General features: G+C 56.4%; 2 protein-coding genes across 13 annotated transcripts; both read left to right on the top strand.

Annotated features, from left to right (window-relative positions):
* Positions 1-1,433: 1,433 nt before the first annotated feature.
* On the top strand, positions 1,434-15,629 carry GMIP (GEM interacting protein). 4 transcript variants are annotated; one of them, XM_054465099.2, is made up of 21 exons: positions 1,434-1,586; positions 2,472-2,556; positions 3,040-3,115; positions 3,224-3,281; positions 4,521-4,646; positions 4,732-4,796; positions 4,899-5,006; positions 6,593-6,673; positions 6,749-6,919; positions 7,021-7,158; positions 7,519-7,715; positions 8,051-8,163; positions 8,293-8,373; positions 9,359-9,436; positions 9,511-9,665; positions 9,867-10,055; positions 10,151-10,288; positions 10,377-10,573; positions 10,889-11,276; positions 14,566-14,632; positions 14,769-15,629. In XM_054465099.2, the coding sequence occupies exons 1-21, from the start codon at positions 1,568-1,570 to the stop codon at positions 15,140-15,142; spliced, it is 2,904 nt and encodes a 967-aa protein (XP_054321074.1). In that variant the 5' UTR covers positions 1,434-1,567; the 3' UTR covers positions 15,143-15,629. The 4 variants fall into 4 exon arrangements, with proteins under 4 accessions (XP_054321074.1, XP_054321073.1, XP_054321076.1 ...); XM_054465098.2 differs by having other exon boundaries at positions 8,284-8,373; XM_054465101.2 differs by lacking the exon at positions 9,359-9,436.
* Positions 15,048-21,397, top strand: LPAR2 (lysophosphatidic acid receptor 2). Of its 9 annotated transcripts, XM_063658811.1 has the most exons (4): positions 16,700-17,026; positions 17,149-17,627; positions 17,835-18,576; positions 20,494-21,397. In XM_063658811.1, the coding sequence occupies exons 3-4, from the start codon at positions 17,835-17,837 to the stop codon at positions 20,805-20,807; spliced, it is 1,056 nt and encodes a 351-aa protein (XP_063514881.1). In that variant the 5' UTR covers positions 16,700-17,026; positions 17,149-17,627; the 3' UTR covers positions 20,808-21,397. The 9 variants fall into 9 exon arrangements, with proteins under 9 accessions (XP_063514882.1, XP_063514884.1, XP_063514878.1 ...); XM_063658812.1 differs by lacking the exons at positions 16,700-17,026; positions 17,149-17,627 and adding an exon at positions 15,048-15,159; XM_063658814.1 differs by lacking the exons at positions 16,700-17,026; positions 17,149-17,627 and adding an exon at positions 15,803-15,869.
* Positions 21,398-22,587: the final 1,190 nt, after the last annotated feature.

Genomic DNA, 22,587 nt, shown 5'->3' with positions numbered 1-22,587 from the left:
GTGTGATGTTGGTGAAACCCTCCAGCACTTTCAGCACTTGAACATGGACTTGTCCCTGCCCAGAGAATTCAGTGCATATTTTCTAGTTTAACAAGCACCCCCATATTTCTAAGGTCTGTTTCACATTTTAACAACTCAGGTGCTGAGAGAAGCCTTAGGATGTGTAGTATTTTTTTCTCTCCCATAATACATAACAGCATGCCTTCCTCTCGGGTGGTGTCTGAGACTTGAGGAATATGATCTGCATCATTACGAGTATTAACTCTGTCTGGTGGCTCAAGCCTGTAATCCCAGCACTTTGGGAGGCCGAGGCAGGCCGATCACAAGGTCAGGAGATCGAGACCATCCTGGCTAACATGGTGAAACCCTGTCTCTACTAAAAATACAAAAAATCAGCCAGGCGTGGTGGCGGGCGCCTGTATTCCCAGTTACTCGGGAGGCTGAGGCAGGAGAATGGCGTGAACCCAGGAGGTGGAGCTTGCAGTGAGCCGAGATGACGCCACTACACTCCAGCCTGGGCAACAGAGTGAGACTCCCAACTCAAAAAAAACAAGTACTGACTCTGTCACGCTCTTTGGGGTCCTCCGCTGCTCTACTATCTCATGTCACAGTCGGGGAGCTCTGGCTGAGCATCAGCCAGGATGTGACCTGGAAACCTGGCTTGGCTCTTAGGTCGATAGTATTATTCCTTTCAATGGACTCATCACAACTCAAGAGCTGCAGAGTAGGCAGCACGGAGCCAGTCAGAGAATCCTTGCCTCCTTAACAGCCAAAGCCTTTGGACACAAAGTTATAAACATACTTTAAAGTCTATTTCCAGCCCCAAAATTCCGCTGCGCTGGGTGTGGGAGCAGTTTTATAACTGACAAGCAGCTTGTGGCAACCCCAGAGCTGGTGCTTCTGGACAAACCTCCACTCCCTACCTAAAAGGGCTGCTCCCTGGTGTGCTGTAATTGGGGCCTTGAGCCTGATCCAGCTTTGAGGGTCACGGAAGGGGCGTCCCCCAGGGGTTCTCCAGCCTGAGTATTAGAATTTTGGTTGGAATCGGACAGAGTATCAGGCCTCCACCAGGGGGCGCCATGGCTCCAGCGAGGCCCAGGTGGTTTCAGGGCTCCGAGAGACAAGCTGGGCAAGGGGATCCCCGGGGTCGCGGGTTGTGGGAGCTCCTGGGAGAGGCTCCCCGGGACGGGTGGACTCTGCAACCATTCAGGGAGGAGGGGGCTGGGGCTCCGTGGGATTTGGTGTAGCACAAAGATCTGGGAGGGAACCTATGGCCTAGATGAAGTCTTAGGATGCCCAGGTCAGGGGCACTGCAGCCTCGAGTGGTCGCTCAGGGGGCCCTGGCCCGACCCAGTTTCAGGCGGCTTAGGTAGAGAAGGGCACTATCAAGGCTTCCGGGCTACGGGGGCGTGGTCTGATGCGGGGGCGTGGCCTCCGCTGGGCAGGGCGACGCGGAACACAGGCGGCGGCGGCTGCGGCTGCGGCGGCAGGAAATCGGGGCTCGGCCCCGCCGGCGCGCGACCCCATCCCCATCCCGGTCCCCGCAGAGCGATCCCCGGGCCCAGACATGGACGCAGCAGAGCCGGGTAGGGGGTCGGGGATCCGGGAGGGGCCTCCCCCGACCATCCCCTGCTTCCTACATTGAGGGCACACACTTGCCCCGCTCCGTCCTGAGAGCCAGGAGAGGAGTTCCTGAATGGGAAGGACCCAGGGATCCTCCATTGTGGGGAGCCCTATGCCTGGATGGGTTCAGGACGCCAGCCCTTCACTCCACCTCCCCCTTTTGATCCCTCACCCCAGACGCCTGGGGGAGGGGGCCCAGGAAGGGGAAGTGGCTGCTTCTGCTTCTGATTTTTGTGGTGGGGGCAGGGTGCCACGACTGCTGAGGGAGAGGGCAACGCGGTAGGATCCCCACAGGGCCCCTCTGTAGCCCTGGGGAGTCGGCAGTGCTGGTCTGGGCCCCCTAGGAAAGGGGGCAGGGGGGCAGCAGCAGAAATGTGGCAGGGTCCGACTTGGTGTTTCCGGCCGTCTTTGTGTCTGTGTTGTGTATGTGGAGTGTCATTCAGTCTTTATGTCCCTCATGGCTTCAGTCTCTCCATGTGTGTTTCTGCCCCAGGCTCTGCCTGGCTGTCCCTTGTGTATTTCTATCTGTCTAGCCTGTGGTTCCATTGTCAGACCGGCTCTCTTCTCGGGACAGCGTGATTGCATCTGGGGCATCCGTTTTGTTGGTTTGCTTCTGGGTGCAGGCAGACCCAGGGTGTGGGTGTCTCTGTTCCCCGAGCAGCTGTCTCTGGTCTCTGGTGGTGTGTGAGTCCATCTGCCTGCCTCGAGTTGGCCCCAACCAAGCCCCCCCAGCCCTCTTTCTCTCTCTCTTTCCCTTTCTCTTCCACCCCCTCCAAATGAGACTGGTTGAGGTGCTGTGGGTGGAGGGAGGCAGTGGTTAGCCCATGTATTACACTCCCCTCCCCTAGGACTCCCCCCAGCTCCTGAGGGCAGGAAGAGGTACAGTGACATCTTCCGGAGCCTGGACAACCTCGAAATCTCACTGGGGAATGTGTGAGTCTGAGCCTGGATCACCCCCAAATCCTACCAAGATGCCCCAAGCCCCTAACCATTTAGGTGCCCTGAAGTCCCATTTGGAACCTGTAACATCTGGACCTACATACCTAATAACCAGAGAAGTCTAGGATGAGACCCTCCAAAATGCCTCGGTATCCTAAAAGTGTCCCCCTAAATAGACTGGAAATCCCCAAAGTGGTCCTAGAACCCCTACATATCCTTGTAACCCCTTAAAACATTTGCGATCCCTATAATCCCACTCTATGAACCCCAGAGTTACCTGGGGCCCTTCAGACCCTTTTTCAAGTCCTATTTAAAAAAAACTCACCTGATTCCCCCAAAACACCATTCTTCGGACCTCCCAGACACAAGAGATGCCACAGAGGTGATGTTTGTCACAAACAACCCTAAGGTCCCCAGCACCCCTTGGCAGGACAGACTGGGTGTAAGGTAGCATCCTGACACACCTTTATCCCCCAGGACCCTTGAGATGCTGGCTGGAGACCCTCTACTCTCAGAAGACCCAGAACCTGACAAGACCCCTACAGCCACTGTTGTGAGTGGGGAGTAGGGGAATAGGGAGGAAGGCCTCAAGCAGAGGGGGCCTTAGGAAGGCCAGGTCCCTGCCCTGTTTGCTTCTGAATACTGTCTCCCTCCCCCACAGACCAACGAAGCCAGCTGTTGGAGCGGCCCCTCCCCAGAGGGTCCTGTACCCCTCACAGGTAGGGAGGTCTGGAGGCCAGGACAGTGGGGACAGACAGGAGTCTTTCCTTCAACAAATCACCACTGATCCCCTGTTCCATGCAAGGCATCATTTAGGTTTTGGGAATATGGCAGTACACACGACAGATCTCAGTCCCAGCCCTCAGGGAGACTCCAGGCAGGGTGGAGGCTGAGGTAGGAGGATCACTTGAAGCCAGGAATTCGTGACCATGCTGGGCAAGAGTAAGACACCATCCCTACCAAAAGAAAAAATATTTTTTTAATTAGCTGGGTATGGTGGTGTGTGCCTGTATTCCCAGCTACTTTGGAAGCTGAGGCTGGAGGACTGATTAAGCCCAGGACTTTGAGGCTGCAGTGAGATACGATCGCGCCTCTGCACTCTAGCCTGGATGACAGAGCAAGACCATGTCCAAAAAAGTCAAACACAGGGCCAGGCGCGGTGGCTCACGCCTGTAATCCCAGCACTTTGGAGGCTGAGGCGAGTGGATCACGAGGTCAGGAGATCGAGACCATCTTGGCTAACACGGTGAAACCCTGTCTCTACTAAAAATTACAAAAAAATTTAGCTGGGCGCAGTGGCGGGTGCCTGTAGTCCCAGCTACTCAGGAGGCTGAGGCAGGAGAATGGCGTGAACCCAGGAGGCGGAGCTTGCAGTGAGTCAAAATAGGGCCATTGCACTCCAACCTGAGTGACAGAGCGAGACTCCGCCTCAAAAAAAAAAAAAAAAAATCAAACACAGGCCGGGCACGGTGGCTCACGCCTGTAATCCCAGCACTTTGGGAGGCCGAGGCGGGCAGATCACCTGAGATTGGGAGTTCGAGACCAGCCTGACCAACATGGAGAAACCTCGTCTCTACTAAAAATACAAAAAATTAGCCAGGCGTGGTGACGCATGCCTGTAATCCCAGCTACTCGGGAGGCTGAGGCAGGAGAATCGCTTGAACCCAGGAGGCGGAGGTTTTGGTGAGCCAAAATCGCGCCATTGCACTCTAGCCTGGGCAACAAGAGCGAAACACAGTCTCAAAAATAAATAAATAAATAAATAAATCATAAAATAAAAAATCAAAAACAAAAAACAGTGAGTCTGTAAAATTGCAACCAGGACAAGTGATCCCAAAGCAGTGTTTGGGGAGCTGTGAGGCTGTAGGACAGGTGCCACTGGTCTGGTCTGGGGGCTTAGGGAAGACATCCATAGCAGACTAGGGTGCAAAGGTCAGAGGTCCATCCATCTTCCCCAGGGGAGGAACTGGACTTGCGGCTCATTCGGACAAAGGGGGGTGTGGACGCAGCCCTGGAATATGCCAAGACCTGGAGCCGCTATGCCAAGGAACTGCTTGCCTGGACTGAAAAGAGAGCCAGCTATGGTGAGGACCTCTTCCGCCCAGCCCCAGTCACCAGGCAGTCCCCAGACCCCAGCTAGACCCAGAGCCCTGCTCTCTCTTCCCCTAGAGCTGGAGTTTGCTAAGAGCACCATGAAGATCGCTGAAGCTGGCAAGGTGTCCATTCAACAGCAGGTAGTCATGACCAGACCCCCCGGAGAGCCCAAGCCCCCTAGAACCCTACCTTTGTCCCCCACAGATCTTCAGTATCCTCCTACACCACTCTGTCTCCCCCAGAGCCACATGCCTCTGCAGTACATCTACACCCTGTTTCTGGAGCATGATCTCAGCCTGGGAGCCCTGGCCATGGAGACAGTGGCCCAGCAGAAAAGAGACTACTACCAGGTGAGGGGGGCAGGGCGGAATGTTACAGAGGGCACCCTGCTGTCCTGCTGTCGTTCAGGCCTGATCCCCTCGGTTCCCAGCAAGCTGGGAAGAAGGCACCACTACCAACATCGCCATTTCACTGATGAGGAAGCTGAGGCCCGGGGATGCTTGGGAACTTGCCCAAGGTTACCCAGCAAAGATTCAAGCTGGGCTTCCTGTGCAATTGCAAAACTTCACTTTACTTTTGTTCTTGAGACAGAGTCTCTTGCTCTTTTGCCCAGGCTGGGGTGCAATGGTGTGATCTCAGCTCACTGCAACCTCCGCTTCCTGGGTTCAAGCAATTCACCTGCCTCAGCCTCCTGAGTAGCTGGGATTACAGGCGCCTGCCACCACGCCCAGCTAATTTTTTATTTTTAGTACAGATGGGGTTTCAGCATGTTGGCCAGGCTGGTCTCAAACTCCTGACCTCAGGTAATCCACCTACCTCAGCTTCCCAAAGTGGTGGGATTACAGGCATGAGCCACCACGCCCAGCCAAAAACCATTTTTGTTTGTGGGGAGGGGAACGAGGTGCTGAGTGTTCTCAGGAGGAAAGCCTTGGTGTCTCTGCTTCCAAGCAGAAAGGATGGGGTGACCACATGAGATTTCTGGACTCAGGGGTTGGGGAGAGCAGGTCTGGAGAAGACCCCAGGAGGAGAATACTGACTCAGAAAAGGGTCCAGCCAGGCACAGTGGCTCATGCCTGTAATCCCAGCACTTATGGAGGCCAAGGAGGGAGGATTGCTTGAGCCCAGGAGTTTGAGACCAACCTGGGCAACATAGTGAGACCCCCTATCTCTACAAAAAAAAAAAAAAGTTTTTTAATTAGCTGGGCCTGGTGCACATGTCTGTAGTGCTAGCTACTAGGAGGCTGAGGATGGAGGATTGCTTGAGGCCAGGAGTTCAAGACTAACCTGGGCAACATAGTGAGATCCCTGTTTTTATCTACCCAAAAAAATTTATTTTTTTTTTTTTTTTTTTGAGACAGAGTCTCACTTTATCATCCAGGCTGGAGTGCAGTGGCATGATCTCAGCTCACTGCAACTTCCGCCTCCTGGGTTCAAGTGATTCTTCTGCCTCAGCCTCCCGAGTAGCTGGGACTACAGGAGCATGCCATCACATCTTTATAATTTTTGTATTTTTGTAGAGACGGGGTTTCACCATGTTGGTCAGGCTGGTCTCCAACTCCTGACCTCGGGTGATCTGCCCGCTTTGGCCTCCCAAGTGCTGGGATTAAAGGTATGAGCCACTACACCTGGCCAACCAAAAAAAAGAAATTGTTTTTTAAATTAACTAGGCCTAGTGCACATGCCTGTAGTCCTAGCTACTGAGAGGCTGAGGCTGGAGGATTCCTTGAACTCAAGAGTTCAAGTTCAATGCTGCAGTGAGCCATGATTGCCCACTTGTACTCCAGCCTGGGCAACAAGGGCAAAACTCCGTCTCAAAAAAAAAAAAAAATAGAGTCCAGAGGTGGCAAAGCACATGGCGCAGGAATGGAAGGACTGGGTGGCTGCTTCTGGGGTGGCCCTAAGGCAGCGTCTCCACCCCATCCCCAACCCTTGCCAGCCCCTCGCCGCCAAACGGACTGAGATTGAGAAGTGGCGGAAGGAGTTCAAGGAGCAGTGGATGAAGGAGCAGAAGCGGATGGTGAGGCTTGGAATGGGTGGAGGGGTAGGGTGAGAGAGAGGCCGGGACGCTGACCTTCTCCTCATCATCCCCCAGAATGAGGCGGTGCAGGCACTTCGGCGCGCCCAGCTGCAGTATGTGCAACGCAGCGAGGACCTGCGGGCTCGCTCCCAGGGGTCCCCTGAGGACCCGGCCCCCCAGGCCTCGCCGGGACCTAGCAAGCAGCAGGAGCGGCGGCGGCGCTCGCGAGAGGAGGCCCAGGCCAAGGTGGGCACCCGGCCCCGAGCCCCTGTAGCGCTTTGGCGCCCCCTGCCCTCCACTCTCGCCCACACGCGCCCCACCCCGCCCCTGGCCTCCCGTTTCCCCAGGCGCAGGAGGCCGAGGCGCTGTACCAGGCCTGTGTCCGCGAGGCCAACGCGCGGCAGCAGGACCTGGAGATCGCCAAGCAGCGAATCGTGTCGCACGTGCGCAAGCTGGTGTTTCAGGGGGATGAAGTGCTGAGGCGGGTGAGGCCCATCCCCAAGGCCATCCTCCCCTCACCCCGTTGGGTCCCCGACTGAGTGCCCCACTCCTCGCCCCTAAGCCACCCTGGAGACACCAGGACTAGGCCATTTCCCTCGACAGCCAGTTCCCGCCCCCAGACCCACTGTCTCGGCTCCACCCCATGAGGTCCTGTCCCCTGGATGACCAGCCCCTGCTCTGACCACGCCTGGGTCCCCTGGCCGACTGCCCTAGTTCCTAAGCCGCCCAGGTGCGTCCCAAACCCTGACCACGTTCGCGTCTCTCTCAAGCCCCGCCCCAGCTCTGGCCCTGCCCCCAGACTCCCAGGCCCCGCCCCTCCCCAACCTGCTGTCTCCACCCGGCAGGTGACCCTGAGTCTCTTCGGGCTGCGGGGGGCGCAGGCGGAGCGTGGCCCCCGTGCCTTCGCCGCCCTGGCCGAGTGCTGTGCGCCCTTTGAGCCGGGCCAGCGCTACCAGGAGTTCGTACGGGCGCTGCGGCCCGAGGCCCCGCCGCCCCCGCCGCCCGCCTTCTCCTTCCAGGAGTTCGTTCCCTCCGCGAACAGGTGGGTCACTGGAGCAGGGAGTCGGGAACGAGCCCCGGAATCGCGATGCCAGGCTGTTGGCACCGCAGGCTGGTTACTCGAGGTTAGAGAACGCAAAGCCTTAGTGGAATTTAGTACTCCAGGCTCTCGGGGGCCTTAGGAGGGTGAATGGGTTGTCCCAGTCCTAGGGGCAGGGGCAGAAATGTGGGGCTACTGTATTTCAGGGGCCACAATGCCCTGGGTGTCAGGGTTTGCAGACCCAAGTGCTTGGAGTTGGTACCTAGACATGATGCCTGGGTGCCATCACCCCAGGCCAGTTTCCTGGGATTCAAACCTTCAAACTTCTGTCTTCTCAGCTCCCCTCTGGACATCAGAAAGAAGCTCTCTGGGCCTCTACCTCCAAGGCTGGATGAGAATTCAGCTGAGCCAGGCCCTTGGGAGGATCCGGGCACAGGCTGGCGCTGGCAAGGTGAGTGCAATGAGGGCCGGGTGGGAGTGGTGCCAGGAGTTCGTTCCACCCACACAAAGGTGGGCTGCAGGAGTGGGGTTTGGGAGCAGAGGACCATCTTTATTGACCTGTGCCACCTAGGGACTCCAGGCCCCACTCCGGGCAGTGATGTGGACAGCGTGGGTGGCGGCAGCGAGTCTCGGTCCCTGGACTCTCCCACTTCCAGCCCAGGTAAGGATAGGACCTGGTCCTGACACACACTCCACCTGTGACCATCCTCCAGCCCCTGGCCAAGCTCTGACCCTCAATCTTTAACTATCTTTGACCTCTGACCTACCCCACATCCCTGACCTATTTCCTCAACCTCTTTTTTTACCTTTTTTAAAATTATTTATTTATTTATTTGTTTGTTTATTTGAGACAGTCTCATTCTGTCGCCCAGCCTGGAGTGCAGTGGCGTGATCTCGGCTCACTGCAACCTCCACCTCCCAGATTCAAGCGATTCTCCTGTCTCAGCCTCTGGAGTAGCTGGGATTACAGGTGTGCACCACCACACCGGCTGATTTTTGTATTTTTTAGTAGAGACAGGGTTTCACCATGTTGGCCAGGCTGATCTGGAACTCCTGACCTCAGGTGATCCACCCGCCTCAGTCTCCCAAAGTGCAGGGATTACAGGTGTGTGCCACCACGCCCAGCCTTTTCTTTTCTTTCTTCTTCTATTTTTTTTTTTTTTTTGAGACAGAGTCTTGCTCTGTTGCCCAGGCTGGAGTGCAGTGGTACGATCTTGGCTCACTGCAACCTCCGCCTCCCAGGTTCAAGCGATTCTTGTGCCTCAGCCTCCCAAGTAGCTGGGACTACAGGTGCCTGCCACCATGCCTGGTTAATTTTTGTATTTTTAGTAGAGACGAGGTTTTGCCATGTTGGCCAGGCTGGTCTCAAACTCCTTGCCTCATGTGATCCTCCTGCCTCAGCTTCCCAAAGTGCTGGGATTACAGGTGTGAGCCACTGTGCCCGGCCTATTTCCTCAACCTCTTGATCCAGCTTATGAACCACACCCCCAGGTTGCTGACCCAATTCTCCAACCCTTAACCACTGACCTGTCCAATCCCCCTCCTGACTTCTGACCCCTTGGGAATTAGTGGGTGGTTCTGGAAGCCCTAAAAACCAGGAGTGCCTCCCATAGCCCAGGAATCTCCCATGATTCCTCTGACCCCAGGCGCTGGCACGAGGCGGCTGGTGAAGGCTTCGTCCACAGGCACTGAGTCCTCAGATGACTTTGAGGAGCGAGACCCTGGTGAGGCTGAAGCAGGGTAGGGCAGGATGGGACAGGGCAGGGCACCAGGCACTCCTGACCCTGTCTCCCTGCAGACCTGGCAGACGGGCTGGAGAACGGGCTGGGCAGCCCCTTCAGGAAGTGGACGCTGTCCAGCGCAGCTCAGACCCACCGGCTGCGGCGACTGCGGGGCCCAGCCAAGTGCCGCGAGTGCGAAGCCTTCATGGTCAGCGGGACGGAGTGTGAGGAGGTGTGGCCTGGGCTAATGACCAAATGACCTTTGCTGACCCTTGATCATCTCCCTGACCTGAGATTCCTACAGCCTTTCTGCCCCCGGGACCCACCCTAACCTGATGTCTCCCATAAGCCCCCATTCCTTGAGGATCCTTGTAACCTTCTCTTCCCCTACTGGTCCCTAATGACCTCCCTGTCCCTGTGACCTTCCCTGCAGTGCTTTCTGACCTGCCACAAGCGCTGCCTGGAGACTCTCCTGATCCTCTGTGGACACAGGCGGCTCCCAGCCCGGACATCCCTCTTTGGGGTTGATTTCCTGCAGCTACCTAGGGACTTCCCAGAGGAGGTACCCTTTGTGGTCACGAAGTGCACGGCTGAGATAGAACACCGCGCCCTGGATGTGCAGGTGCTGCCCTGACCCTTCATCATCCTCAGAAGTGACCTGACCGAATCAATGTCCTATCACGAACTGGGCGTCTGTTTCTCACCCTCACCCTGCAGGGCATTTACCGGGTCAGCGGGTCCCGGGTCCGTGTGGAGCGGCTGTGCCAGGCTTTCGAGAATGGCCGAGCGTTGGTGGAGCTGTCGGGGAACTCGCCTCATGACGTCTCGAGTGTCCTCAAGCGATTTCTTCAAGAGGTGGGTGCTCAGGACACTGAGGGGGACGTGGGCAGGGGCCCTCCACAGCCCACCCACGCTCGTGTTGCGCCCTCCGTTCCACCCCCAGCTCACCGACCCTGTGATCCCCTTCCACCTCTACGACGCCTTCATCTCTCTGGCTAAGACCTTGCATGCAGACCCTGGGGACGACCCTGGGACCCCCAGCCCCAGCCCTGAGGTTATCCGCTCGCTGAAGACCCTCTTGGTACAGCTGCCTGACTCTAACTACAACACCCTGCGGCACCTGGTGGCCCATCTGTTCAGGTGTGCATGGGTCCTTGAGCCTTGAAACGCGACCCTCTTCCCTGGACATGCGACTACTGACTTCCCTGGCTGACCCCGACACTGACCTCTGACCTTTGACCTGTGTTTTCTGAACTCTGAACCTTAATCCATGATTCATAACTTTGGGTACTGACCCCTGACCTCCAGCTCTGGATATGTGGCTGCTGGTCTCAAACAACTTACACCTGTGACATGGGCAAGTCACCACTAGGCTGGCCTGCGGGTCCCACCCTTACCCTCAGACCAATGACCTTGCACCCTGTACCCTGACCTTTCTCTTCACACCATCCCCAGGGTGGCTGCACGGTTTATGGAAAACAAGATGTCTGCCAACAACCTGGGCATTGTGTTTGGGCCAACACTGCTGCGGCCGCTGGACGGCCCGCGGGCAGCCGGCGCCATCCCTGTCACCTGCCTGCTGGACTCTGGGCATCAGGCCCAGCTTGTGGAGTTCCTCATCGTGCACTACGAGCAGATCTTTGGGATGGATGAGCTCCCCCAGGCCACTGAGCCCCCGCCCCAAGACTCCAGCCCAGCCCCTGGGCCCCTCACAACCAGCTCCCAACCGCCACCCCCGCACCTTGACCCAGACTCCCAGCCCCCAGTCCTAGCCTCAGACCCTGGCCCAGACCCCCAGCACCACAGTACCCTGGAGCAGCATCCCACGGCCACACCTACCGAGGTAAGAACCCACTGGGCCCACAGCTATGGAGAGGGCCTTATCTCTGTTCAATTCTCTTACCTTCTCTTTCGCCTTCCTTCCTTTCCTTTTAAAATTTCCTTCATTCTCTTCCTCCCTTCCTCATTTAACTTGTGTTCATTCTGGAAGGAATAGTGAGGAATGAGCAGTGGGCAGTGATGTTGTAACAAAAGGGGACAGCCCTGCAGAGGTACTAACATGGGTGATCATTCATTCCTCCAACAGAATATTTATTGAACATGTATTTTGGGCCAAGCATTGTCGTAGGCATTGCAGATACATCCACGAGCTAAATATCCAAAGACCCTGCCCTCTCAGTGCCTGTGTTTTAGTGGGGAAAGACCAACCATATACGTGACACAAACTCAGTTACCTGGAATGTGATGAGGTGATGATGATAAGGGTAATCGATCATGAAAAGGTAGAGTAATGGCTGGGCGCGGTGGCTCACGTCTGTAATCCCAGCACCTTGGGAGGCTGAGGCGGGCGGATCACCTGAGGTCAGGAGTTCGAGACTAGTCCAACCAGCAAGAAGAAACCTGTCTCTACTAAAAATACAAAAATTAGCCGGGTGTGGTGGTGTGTACCTGTAATGCCAGCTACTCAGGAGGCTGAGGCAGGAGAATCGCTTGAGCCCAGGAAGCAGAGGTTTTAGTGAGCCGAGATCATGCCACTGCACTCCAGCCTGGGCAATAGAGCAAGACTTTGTTTCAAAAAAAAAAAAAGGTGGAGTAAGACACATGACACCAGGGAGCATCACGGTGGGAGGTGGAGTTTGTATCACTAAGTAGGATGGTGGGGGCAGGTCTTAGAGAGCAGATGGACTTGAGCGAAGACTGGAAGGACATGAAGGAGTGAGCTGGCCACATGCTGATCAGGTGAAGGGTGTTCCAGGCAAAGGGAACAGCCAGTGCAAAGACCCTGAGGTAGGAACGTGCCTGGTGTGTTAGGACGCAGCCCCATCCTGTAATGAATGATCGGAAGGTGGTATGAAGTGATACCAAAGAGGAGTGGGCCCAGGTGGCTCTGCCAGCTATCCCGACCTTGCATTTGCTATTCACAGGCACAGACCTTGCATCTGCTATTCACAGGCACAGATCACCACTGAATGCGCACCTGCTGTGCAGGGGACACTATAGAGACTTCCTGCTGTCCTCTCCACAGTCCTGAGAGGTAGACAGTGTTAATGAGAATCATTTACAGATGAAACAATGAAGGCTCTGAGCAGTTAATGGCCCTAAAAGGGGACTGTAAGCAGTTGGAATCTTTTATTTTTTTTGGAGACAGAATCTCACTGTGTCGCCCAACTGGAGTGCAGTGGTGCGATCTTGGCTCACCACAACCTCCGCCTCCCGGGTTCAAGCAATTCTAATGCCTCAGAGACAAGGTTTCGCCATGTTAGCCAGGCTGGTCTCCAACCCCCTACCTCAAGTAACCCACCCACCTCAGCCTCCCAAAGTGCTGGGATTATAGGCGTGAGCCACCACACCCGGCTGCAGTTGGAATCCTTTACTTTTTTGGACAGAGTTTCATTCTTGTTGCCCAGGTTGGAGTGCAATGGCGTGATCTTGGTTCACCGTAACCTCCACCTTCTGGGTTCAAGCGATTCTCCTGCCTCAGCCTCCAGAGTAGTTGGTATTACAGGCATGCACCACCACACTCAGCTAATTTTTTTTTTATTTTTAGTAGAGTAGGGGTTTCTCCATGTTGGTCAGGCTGGTCTCAAACTCCCGACCTCAGGTGATCTGCCCTCCTCAGCCTCCCAAAGTGCTGGGACTACAGGCATGAGCCACTGCACCCGGCCTAGAATCTTTTTTTTTTTTTTTTTTTTTTTTTGAGATGGAGTCCCTCTCTGTCGCCCAGGCTGGAGTGCAGTGGCGCGATCTCGGCTCACTGCAAGCTCCGCCTCCCGGGTTCACGCCATTCTCCTGCCTCAGCCTCCCGAGTAGCTGGGACTACAGGCACCCACCACCACACCCGGCTAATTTTTTTGTATTTTTAGTAGAGACGGGGTTTTACCATGTTAGCCAGGATGGTCTCGATCTCCTGACCTTGTGATCCATCCGCCTCAGCCTCCCAAAGTGCTGGGATTACAGGCTTGAGCCACTGCGCCCGGCCGCCTGGCGTAGAATCTTTAACAAAGGTCACCAGTCTGGATCCAGAGCTCAGCTGTGACCCAGGAAGATAGCAGCACCCGCCACTCTGGATTGCTAGAACAGTCCATGCCCAAGGGCTGTGCTGCTGGTATCTTGCTGCATCTGCCATTCCTGAGAGCAAGGATCTCTCCTGCAGCAGCCCAGAGCTGGGAAGTGGCTGCTGGTGAACTGTGGGTCTCTGAGAGCTGGAATGGCTCATAAAGTGCTCTGGACAGTGTCTGATGTGTAGACACTGCCAACCATTTAGCTAAGGATGGAACAGTAAGGTTGGTAAGGTTGCAGAGAGCAGCCCAGGATGGTAGTTCAGAGGCACCACCTGGTCCTAATGTGGAGAGGGCTGAGCCACTCGCTAGGCTGGCCATTTGCTAAACAAGGATTTTCCCACCCTCATGGAGCCCACGGTCCAGACTCAATGAATGACACTGCTCTATGCTGGAAGGGCAAGCAGTACACTTACTATTATTTGTGAGACGGAGTCTCATTCTGTCACCCAGACTGGAGTGCAGGGGCATAATCTGAGCTCACTGCAATCTCCACCTCCCAGGTCCAAGCGATTCTCTTGCCTCAGCTGGGATTACAGGCATGCACCACCACACCTGGCTAAATTTTGTATTTCTAGTAGAGACGGGGTTTCACCATCTCCTGGAGTTCACCGAACTCTTGACCTTAGATAATCCACCCACCTCGGCCTCCCAAAGTGCTGGGATTACAGGTATGCACCACCATGCCTGGCCAAGCAGTACACTTATAAGGGCATCGTCTATCCCCAAACACCAAAACTGCAAAGGATGACAGGTGCACATTCAGTGGTTGTCCATGCCCTGTGCATAGGAGGAGTTCAGTGGTGGTCCACACCCAGTGCAGAGTAGGTGCAAAGTCAGGGGTGGCTGGCAGAGCCACCTGGGCCCACTCCTCTTTGGTCTCACTTCCTACCACCTTTCCCTCATTCATTACAGGGTGGGGCTGCGTCCTAACACACCAGGCATGCTCCTACCTCAGGGCCTTTGCACTGGCTATTCCTTTTGCATGTCCAGGAACAAGCCCTTGGCTCTCCAGGAATCTCAAAGAACTGGGATTTTAGTGTTGGGGTCTCATTCTTGGGTTTCTCCCTGCAGATTCCAACTCCACAGAGTGACCAGAGAGAGGACGTGGCTGAAGACACCAAAGATGGGGGAGGGGAAGGTGAGTATGTTAGGGAGAAGCTCAGGAGTTCTGGGGGTGCCCTGGCCCCAGGATGGCTTGCTAAAAGATGACTCCTGGGGGGGGATATCCAGAGAACTTGGAGGTGCTCTGCACTGACCACCCACCCCACACACAGTGTCCAGCCAAGGCCCAGAGGACTCACTCCTGGGGACACAGTCTCGTGGCCACTTCAGCCGCCAGCCAGTGAAGTATCCCCGGGGCGGTGTGAGGCCTGTAACCCACCAGCTGTCCAGTCTGGCCCTGGTGGCTTCCAAGCTGTGCGAGGAGACCCCCATCACATCTGTGCCCAGAGGGAGTTTGCGGGGGCGGGGGCCCAGCCCTGCAGCTGCCTCCCCTGAGGGCAGCCCCCTGCGCCGCACCCAGCTGCCCAAGCATTTTGAGATCACCCAGGAGACAGCCCGGCTACTCTCGAAACTGGACAGCGAGGCTGTGCCCAGGGCCACCTGCTGCCCGGACGTCCAGCCTGAGGAAGCTGAGGACCATCTCTGACCACCCTGGCACCTTAAGTAAGGAAGAGGCCCAGATTGTGAAGACGGACCCATATCTCCCTACCTCCCACCACCTAGTGGCCAAACACCCCGCCAGGAGTTCAATGCTGGGAGAGGTCCAGAGGGTTCCTATAAGGAAAAACTATTTAATACATGGCCTAGGGGAGGCCTAAAACCCTTTTGGGGATAATGTCCCAGAGCCCCCCCACTAGACACAGGTCACTGCCAAGCATCAGGGCCACTCGGGCTCAGAGGTCACTCAGGGTCAATACTCAGGGTCAATACAGGTTATGAGATCCTTGGGGTCCACCCTAGTCTGTGACCCCTGGGACAGGGGTGCTTTTGCTACTTTGGTTGTGGTCACTCCCCCACACCTGCCTGCCTCCTTCGTGGACTCGAAGTGACCTTCCTGGAGGAGGTGGGCAGCTCAGACTCCACATCCTGGTGGTGCCTGAGGTCTGATGGCCTCTAATAAACTGTGTCCTATATGCCCTTGGGTGCATCTCTGCTAGGGGAGAGGCCGGCATGGGTAGCACTCCTCGCCCCCATTTTACAGATTAGGGGAATCAAGACCTCTTTTTTTTTTTTTTTTTTTTTTTTTTCTGAGACGGAGTCTTGCTCTGTCGCCAGGTTGGAGTGCAGTGGCGCGATCTCGGCTCACTGCAACCTCCACCTCCCGGGTTCAAGCGATTCTCCTGACTTAGCCTCCCGAGTAGCCGGGACTACAGGTGGGTGCCACCATGCCCAGCTAATTTTTTTGTATTTTTAGTAGAGACGGGGTTTCACCATGTTGGCCAGGATGGTCTCGATCACCTGATCTCGTGATCGTCCCGCATCGGCCTCCCAAAATGCAGGGATTACAGGCGTGAGCCACTGCGCCCGGCCTCAAGGCCGCCTTCTTGCATCATCAAACACCCTGCAGCACCTACCTAAAGGCAGTTGGGGCTGGGTCGCAGCACCCGGCTGAGTCACGCCAGCCCGGCCCTCCCGGAGCTCTGCGTCCCCGATCCGGTCCTGCATAATCAAATACAGTATAACAAAGTACAGATAACCGGGACAATGGGGCTGTGTGCTCCGGACCGTGGGAGCCCGGGGCCGCCGCGGGGAGGCCGAGGGAGGAAGCCACAGGGCAGGGCAGGGCCGGGCTTTGCAGGGGGCAGCGCTGTCCCAGGGTGAGGGGTACGGGGGCGGGATTGCAAAACCCTAGCGTGCGCCCGATGATCAGCTGGGGCCGCAGAGGTGGGCCTCGCACAGGAGGCCGCGGCTCGCTGATACTGCGAGCTGGGAAAGCCGAAGCTGGGCGGGGGTCCGGGCGGTGGGAGCCAAGTCGGATCAGGGAGTGGCTTGTAACTCGGCGGCCGATTGGACACGAAGAAGAGAGCGGGGTGGGGCTGGGAGGGTTGGGGGTCCGGAGCGGGGGCGCGGACCCAAGACCACCTGGAGCTCCGCCCGGGCAGCGCGGGGTCACGGCGGGAATTTTCGGGTCGCCGAGTGACTCAGCCCCGCAGGCTCGAAATTGCGGGCGCGTGAGGTGTGCAGGGACTGGGGTAGGGGTCCCGCGCCGGAAATAGGGGCGACCGAGGGGCCGCGAGGCGGGAAGGAAATAGGGGGGCTGCGGTTCCGGGCGACACCGCCCCCGACGCGGCCGTGGAGGCGGGGCTCCCCCAGGTGGCGGGGCGGGGCAGGGCTCCCCCAGGTGGCGGGGGCGGGGCGCCGGGGAGACCCCGCCTCCCGCGCCCTCTCAGCAACCAGCGCAGGGCGCACCCGGACGCTCCGGCGCACCCGGACGCTCCACCGCTCCCGCCGCAGTCGCCGGGCCATGGGCCTCGAGCCCGCCCCGAACCCCCGCGAGCCCGCCTTGTCTGCGGCGTGACGGGAGGCCCAGGTGAGGCCTGCACGGACGGGAGGCGGGCGGGTGCGGGCCTGGGCCCGGGGGAAGGGCGCGGCACGTGCCTGCGGGGCCAGGACGCCGCCCTCTGATCCCTTAACCCCCTACCCCTTCCCCAGTCTGGAGATGCCTGGAGGCCCGGCCAGCCATCCCTTCCCCAACCGCTGTCTTTGTCCCGGAGACCGCCAGTGTCCTCCGTCCCACCCGGAACAGCGTATTGCCCCGCCCGCTTGGGAAGCACTCGCGCCCAAATCCCGCCGACCAACTTCTGGGGCCGCCTCTCTGTCCACTCCGATCACCTCCATGCCTCGGCACCGTCCCCTCGCAGGGTTCTAGCAAGTGACCTCACCCTTGTGTGCACACGCTCCTGGGTCTCTGCTCCCTACACTGACTCCGGCACCAAAGTGACCCTCCCTCGTCTCTTCCCGCATCTCACACCCCTTTGTCTTTCCCTAACCCTCCTCTCCCCACAACCCAAACCGGGTCACACATTGGCGGCAGGTGGGCTGGGATTCGACCATAGATGGGTTTTGTTTCACTTCTTCTGGTTCAAAAACCTATTGACTTGGGATGTCTTGCACACAGGTCTTATTAGTAGGTAAGAAACAGCTGCTCCTCCACCCCCACCCCAGCCCCATGGAGCTTACTTTTTCCAGGCCACCGTGGTCCTCACCACTGCCACTTTGCTCCGAGGCATCTGAATTCGAGACCCTTGTCCTTCCTGCGCTGACCCTCCTCTGCAGCTGCTGCCCCTCCCTGTGTCCTTCCAAGAAGTGCCACATGCACTGATCTCTTGTGTCCCCAGATGGTCACCATGGGCCAGTGCTACTACAACGAGACCATCGGCTTCTTCTATAACAACAGTGGCAAAGAGCTCAGCTCCCACTGGCGGCCCAAGGATGTGGTCGTGGTGGCACTGGGGCTGACCGTCAGCGTGCTGGTGCTGCTGACCAATCTGCTGGTCATAGCAGCCATCGCCTCCAACCGCCGCTTCCACCAGCCCATCTACTACCTGCTCGGCAACCTGGCCGCGGCTGACCTCTTCGCGGGCGTGGCCTACCTCTTCCTCATGTTCCACACTGGTCCCCGCACAGCCCGACTTTCACTTGAGGGCTGGTTCCTGCGGCAGGGCTTGCTGGACACAAGCCTCACTGCGTCGGTGGCCACACTGCTTGCCATCGCCGTGGAGCGGCACCGCAGTGTGATGGCCGTGCAGCTGCACAGCCGCCTGCCCCGTGGCCGCGTGGTCATGCTCATTGTGGGTGTGTGGGTGGCTGCCCTGGGCCTGGGGCTGCTGCCTGCCCACTCCTGGCACTGCCTCTGTGCCCTGGACCGCTGCTCACGCATGGCACCCCTGCTCAGCCGCTCCTATTTGGCCGTCTGGGCTCTGTCGAGCCTGCTCGTCTTCCTGCTCATGGTGGCGGTCTACACCCGCATTTTCTTCTACGTGCGGCGGCGAGTGCAGCGCATGGCAGAGCATGTCAGCTGCCACCCCCGCTACCGAGAGACCACACTCAGCCTGGTCAAGACTGTTGTCATCATCCTGGGTAAGTGGGGCCCTCAGGGGGCAACAGGGACCCTGCTTCCCCCTATCTCCCACAAGACACTGCGAAGCAATGAACAAAACAAGCTACCTGATAGAGGGTGATAGGGGGATGATTTAGGTGGGGAATGTTCTCCAAGGAGGTGATATGTGAGCAGAGGCCTGAATGCTGAGGATAGGAACAGAGAGAGTTCCAGGCAGAGGAAACGGAAAGTAAAAACCTCAAGGCAGTACCAGGCCAGAGCCTCTAAAGAGGAAAGCGGGCTTGTGAGAAGGAGAGTTCAGCAAGGCCTTAAGGGGCACGGACAGGAGTCTTATTTTGAGTTTCATGGGAACCCCTTAAGAGTTTTTAGCAGTGCTGGCCGGGCACAGTGGCTCACGCCTGTAATCCCAGCACTGTGGGAGGCCGAGGCGGGCAGATCAACTGCAGTTGGGAGTTCGCGACCAGCCTGACCAACATGGAGAAACCCCGTCTCTATTAAAAATGCAAAATTAGCCGGGTATGGTGGTGCGTGCCTGTAATCCCAGCTACTCGGGAGCCTGAGGCAGGAGAATCGCTTGAACCCAGGAGGCAGAGGTTGTGGTGAGCCGAGATCTCACCATTGCACTCCAGCCTGGGCAACAAGAGCAAAACTCCAGAACTCTGTCTCAGGAAAAAAAAAAAAAAAAAGGAGTTTTTAGCAGTGCTAAGCCTGTTTTAACAAAAAGCCTTTAAATTGTTTTTTAATCTATATGTATTTTTAAATTTTTTTTTTTTTGAGACAGAGTCTCACTCTGTCACCCAGGCTAGAGTGCAGTGGCACAATCTCGGCTCACTGCAACTTCTGCCTCCCAGGTTCAAGTGATTCTCCTGCCTCAGCCTCCTGAGTAGCTGGGACTATAGGTGCGTGCCACTACGCATGGCTAATTTTTCTATTTTTAGTAGAGACCAGGTTTCACCATGTTGGCCAGGATGGTCTCGATCTCTTGACCTCGTGATCCACCCGCCTTGGCCTCCCAAAGTGCTGGTATTACAAGCATGAGCCACCGCGCCCGGCCCATATTTTTACATTTCAAAATTTTTTTTTTTTTTTAAGAGACAATGTCTTACTCTTGCCTAGGCTGGATTACAGTGGCTCCATCGTAGCTCACTGCAGCCTCGACCTTCAGGGCTCTGGCGATCCTCCCGCCTCAGTTTCCTGAGTAGCTGGGACTACAGGCATGTGCCACCATACCTGGCTAATTTTTTATTTTTTGTAGAGACGAGGTCTCACTATATTGCCTAGGCTGGTCTTAAACTCCTGGCCTCAAGTGATTGTCCTACCTCAGCCTGTCAAATGCTGCAGTGAGGTGTGACCGTGCCACTGCACTCCAGCCTAGGTGACAGAAGGAGACCCTGTCTCAAAAAAAACACACAGGCCGGGCTCAGTGGCTCATGCCTGTAATCCCAACACTTCGAGAGGCCGAGGCGGGCAGATCACGAGGTCAGGAGATCGAGACCATCCTGGCCAACATGGTAAAACCCCATCTCTACTAAAATACAAAAAAAAAAAAAGCCGGGTGTAGTGGCACACGCCTGTAGTCCCAGCTACTTGGGAGGCTGAGGTGGGGGAATTGCTTGAACCTGGGAGGCAGAGGTTGCAGTGAGCCAAGATCGCACCACTGCACTCTAGCCTGGTGACAGAGCGAGATCCATCTCAAACACACACACACACACACACAAAATGTCCAGTGCCTTGGCCACTATGTACCAATTAGCATAGATGTCCCATCTTAGCAGGTCTTCCTGTCACACTGCAGAATCAGCAAAACAAGCAGCTCTTGCACTGCAAACTTCACCACTATTGCTCGAGCTCTGGAGACCACTCCAACCCCAAACTGAGAGCTGTAGGTGCCGGGCCTCTGACAGCTTGCCCTGCTCACTTCCGCCTCTGTCCCACAGGGGCGTTCGTGGTCTGCTGGACACCAGGCCAGGTGGTACTGCTCCTGGATGGTTTAGGCTGTGAGTCCTGCAATGTCCTGGCTGTAGAAAAGTACTTCCTACTGTTGGCCGAGGCCAACTCACTGGTCAATGCTGCTGTGTACTCTTGCCGAGATGCTGAGATGCGCCGCACCTTCCGCCGCCTCCTCTGCTGCGCGTGCCTCCGCCGGTCCACCCGCAAGTCTGTCCACTATACATCCTCTGCCCAGGGAGGTGCCAGCACTCGCATCATGCTTCCCGAGAACGGCCACCCACTGATGGACTCCACCCTTTAGCTACCTTGAACTTCAGCGGTATGCGGCAAGCAACAAATCCACAGCCCCTGATGACTTGTGGGTGCTCCTGGCTCAACCCAACCAGCGGGACTAACTGACTGGCAGGCCAAGGTCTGGCACGGCACAGCACCACTGCCAGGCCTCCCCAGGCACACCACTCTGCCCAGGGAATGGGGGCTTCGGGTCATCTCCCACTGCCTGGGGGAGTCAGATGGGGTGCAGGAATCTGGCTCTTCAGCCATCTCAGGTTTAGGGGGTTTATAACAGACATTTTTCTGTTTTCACTGCGTATCCTTGGTAAGCCCTGTGGACTGGTTCCTGCTGTGTGATGCTGAGGGTTTTAAGGTGGGGAGAGATAAGGGCTCTCTTGGGCCATGCTACCCGGTGTGACTGGGTAATGAGGACAGACTGTGGATGTCCCATCTACCTGAGGCTGATTCTTTAGCAGCAGAGACTGAGGAGTGCAGAGTGTGAGCTGGGAAAGGTTTGTGGCTCCTTGCAGCCTCCAGAGGCTGGCCTGTCCCCGATAGAATCGAAGCAGTCCACGGGGAGGGGATGATACAAGGAGTAAACCTTTCTTTTCACTCTGAGGTCTCCAAAACATTTGTTGTTATCAATTCAGTGTATCTGTCCCTGTGTCCTGGAATTGTCTACCTTGGCCCAAGTCCAGAAAGGATCCTTCAACATGGTATTTCCTTGGCCCTGTGCTCGCTCTTCTTCAGTCTGGCTGGCTGTTATTCCATCTCTTTTTTTTTTTTTTAAGACAGAGTCTCACTTTGTAGCCCAGGCTGGAGAGCAGTAGCATGGTCTCAGCTCACTGCAACCTCTACCTCCCAGGTTCCAGATTCTCGTGCCTCAGGAGAAGCTGGGATTACAGGCACGCGCCACCACGCCCAGCTAATCTCTGTATTTTTATTTTTATTATTTATTTATTTGTTTGTTTATTTTTGAGAGGGAGTCTCGCTCTGTCACCCAGGCTGGAGTGCAGTGGCTTGATCTCGGCTCACTGCAACTTCTGCCTCCTGGGTTCAAGCGATTCTCCTGCCTCAGCTTCCCGAGTAGCTGGGTTATAGGCATCTGCCACTACGCTCGGCTAATTTTTGTATTATAGTAGAGATGAGGTTTCACCAGTGTTGGCCAGGCTGGTCTCAAACTCCTGACCTTGAATGATCCACCCACCTCAGCTTCCCAAAGTGCTGGGCTTACAGGTGTGAGCCACCGCGTGCCTGGCTAATCTTTATATTTTTAGTAGAGATGGGGTCCCACCATGTTAGTCAGGCTGGTCTCGAACTCTTGACCTCAAGTGATCCACCTACCCACCTTGGCCTCCCAAAGTGCTGGGATTATAGGCATGAGCCACCACGCCCGGCCCGTCTCTCTTACTGGGGTCTTGCATCTGTTTCCCTCTGCTTCTGTTCTTTGTTTCCCCCATCTGTTGCTCTGCCTCCATCTCACTGCCTGTCTCCCTGTCTTACTCTGCTCTGCAGCTAAGGGTAGTGTCTGGACCCTGTGAGCCCCCTCCCTCCCCACTGCCCTTTTGTTTGAGCCCTGATGGTTCAAGGTCACGTGCCCAGCTGTTTCTATCCCATTCTCCACCACCTGTATTCACACTTCCAGCCACAGGTTGTGGCGTTCAGGTAGTGGGATGCAGGATTTGAACAGTACCATTTCTCAAGCTCTTCTGATGTGCCTGGCACACTGGTAAACACTTTAGGTGCTTTTTTTTTTTTTGAGACGGAGTGTCACTCTGTCCTCCAGGCTGGAATGTAGTGGTGCAATC

The sequence above is a fragment of the Pongo pygmaeus genome, chromosome 20 (assembly GCF_028885625.2).
Source record: "Pongo pygmaeus isolate AG05252 chromosome 20, NHGRI_mPonPyg2-v2.0_pri, whole genome shotgun sequence".
Lineage (NCBI taxonomy): Eukaryota > Metazoa > Chordata > Mammalia > Primates > Hominidae > Pongo > Pongo pygmaeus.
This window is presented reverse-complemented; position numbering and strand designations above follow the sequence as displayed.

Coding starts and splice junctions, on each gene's coding strand:
- GMIP (XM_054465098.2), top strand. Junction 3,282..4,520: donor GGGTCCTGTACCCCTCACAG/GTAGGGAGGTCT, acceptor CATCTTCCCCAG/GGGAGGAACTGGACTTGCGG. Junction 8,164..8,283: donor CACAGGCTGGCGCTGGCAAG/GTGAGTGCAATG, acceptor TGTGCCACCTAG/GGACTCCAGGCCCCACTCCG.
- LPAR2 (XM_063658808.1), top strand. CDS start 16,359: ATGATCAGCTGGGGCCGCAGAGGTGGGCCTCGCACAGGAGGCCGCGGC. Junction 16,689..17,834: donor TGAGGTGTGCAGGGACTGGG/GTAGGGGTCCCG, acceptor TTGTGTCCCCAG/ATGGTCACCATGGGCCAGTG. Junction 18,577..20,493: donor GACTGTTGTCATCATCCTGG/GTAAGTGGGGCC, acceptor TCTGTCCCACAG/GGGCGTTCGTGGTCTGCTGG.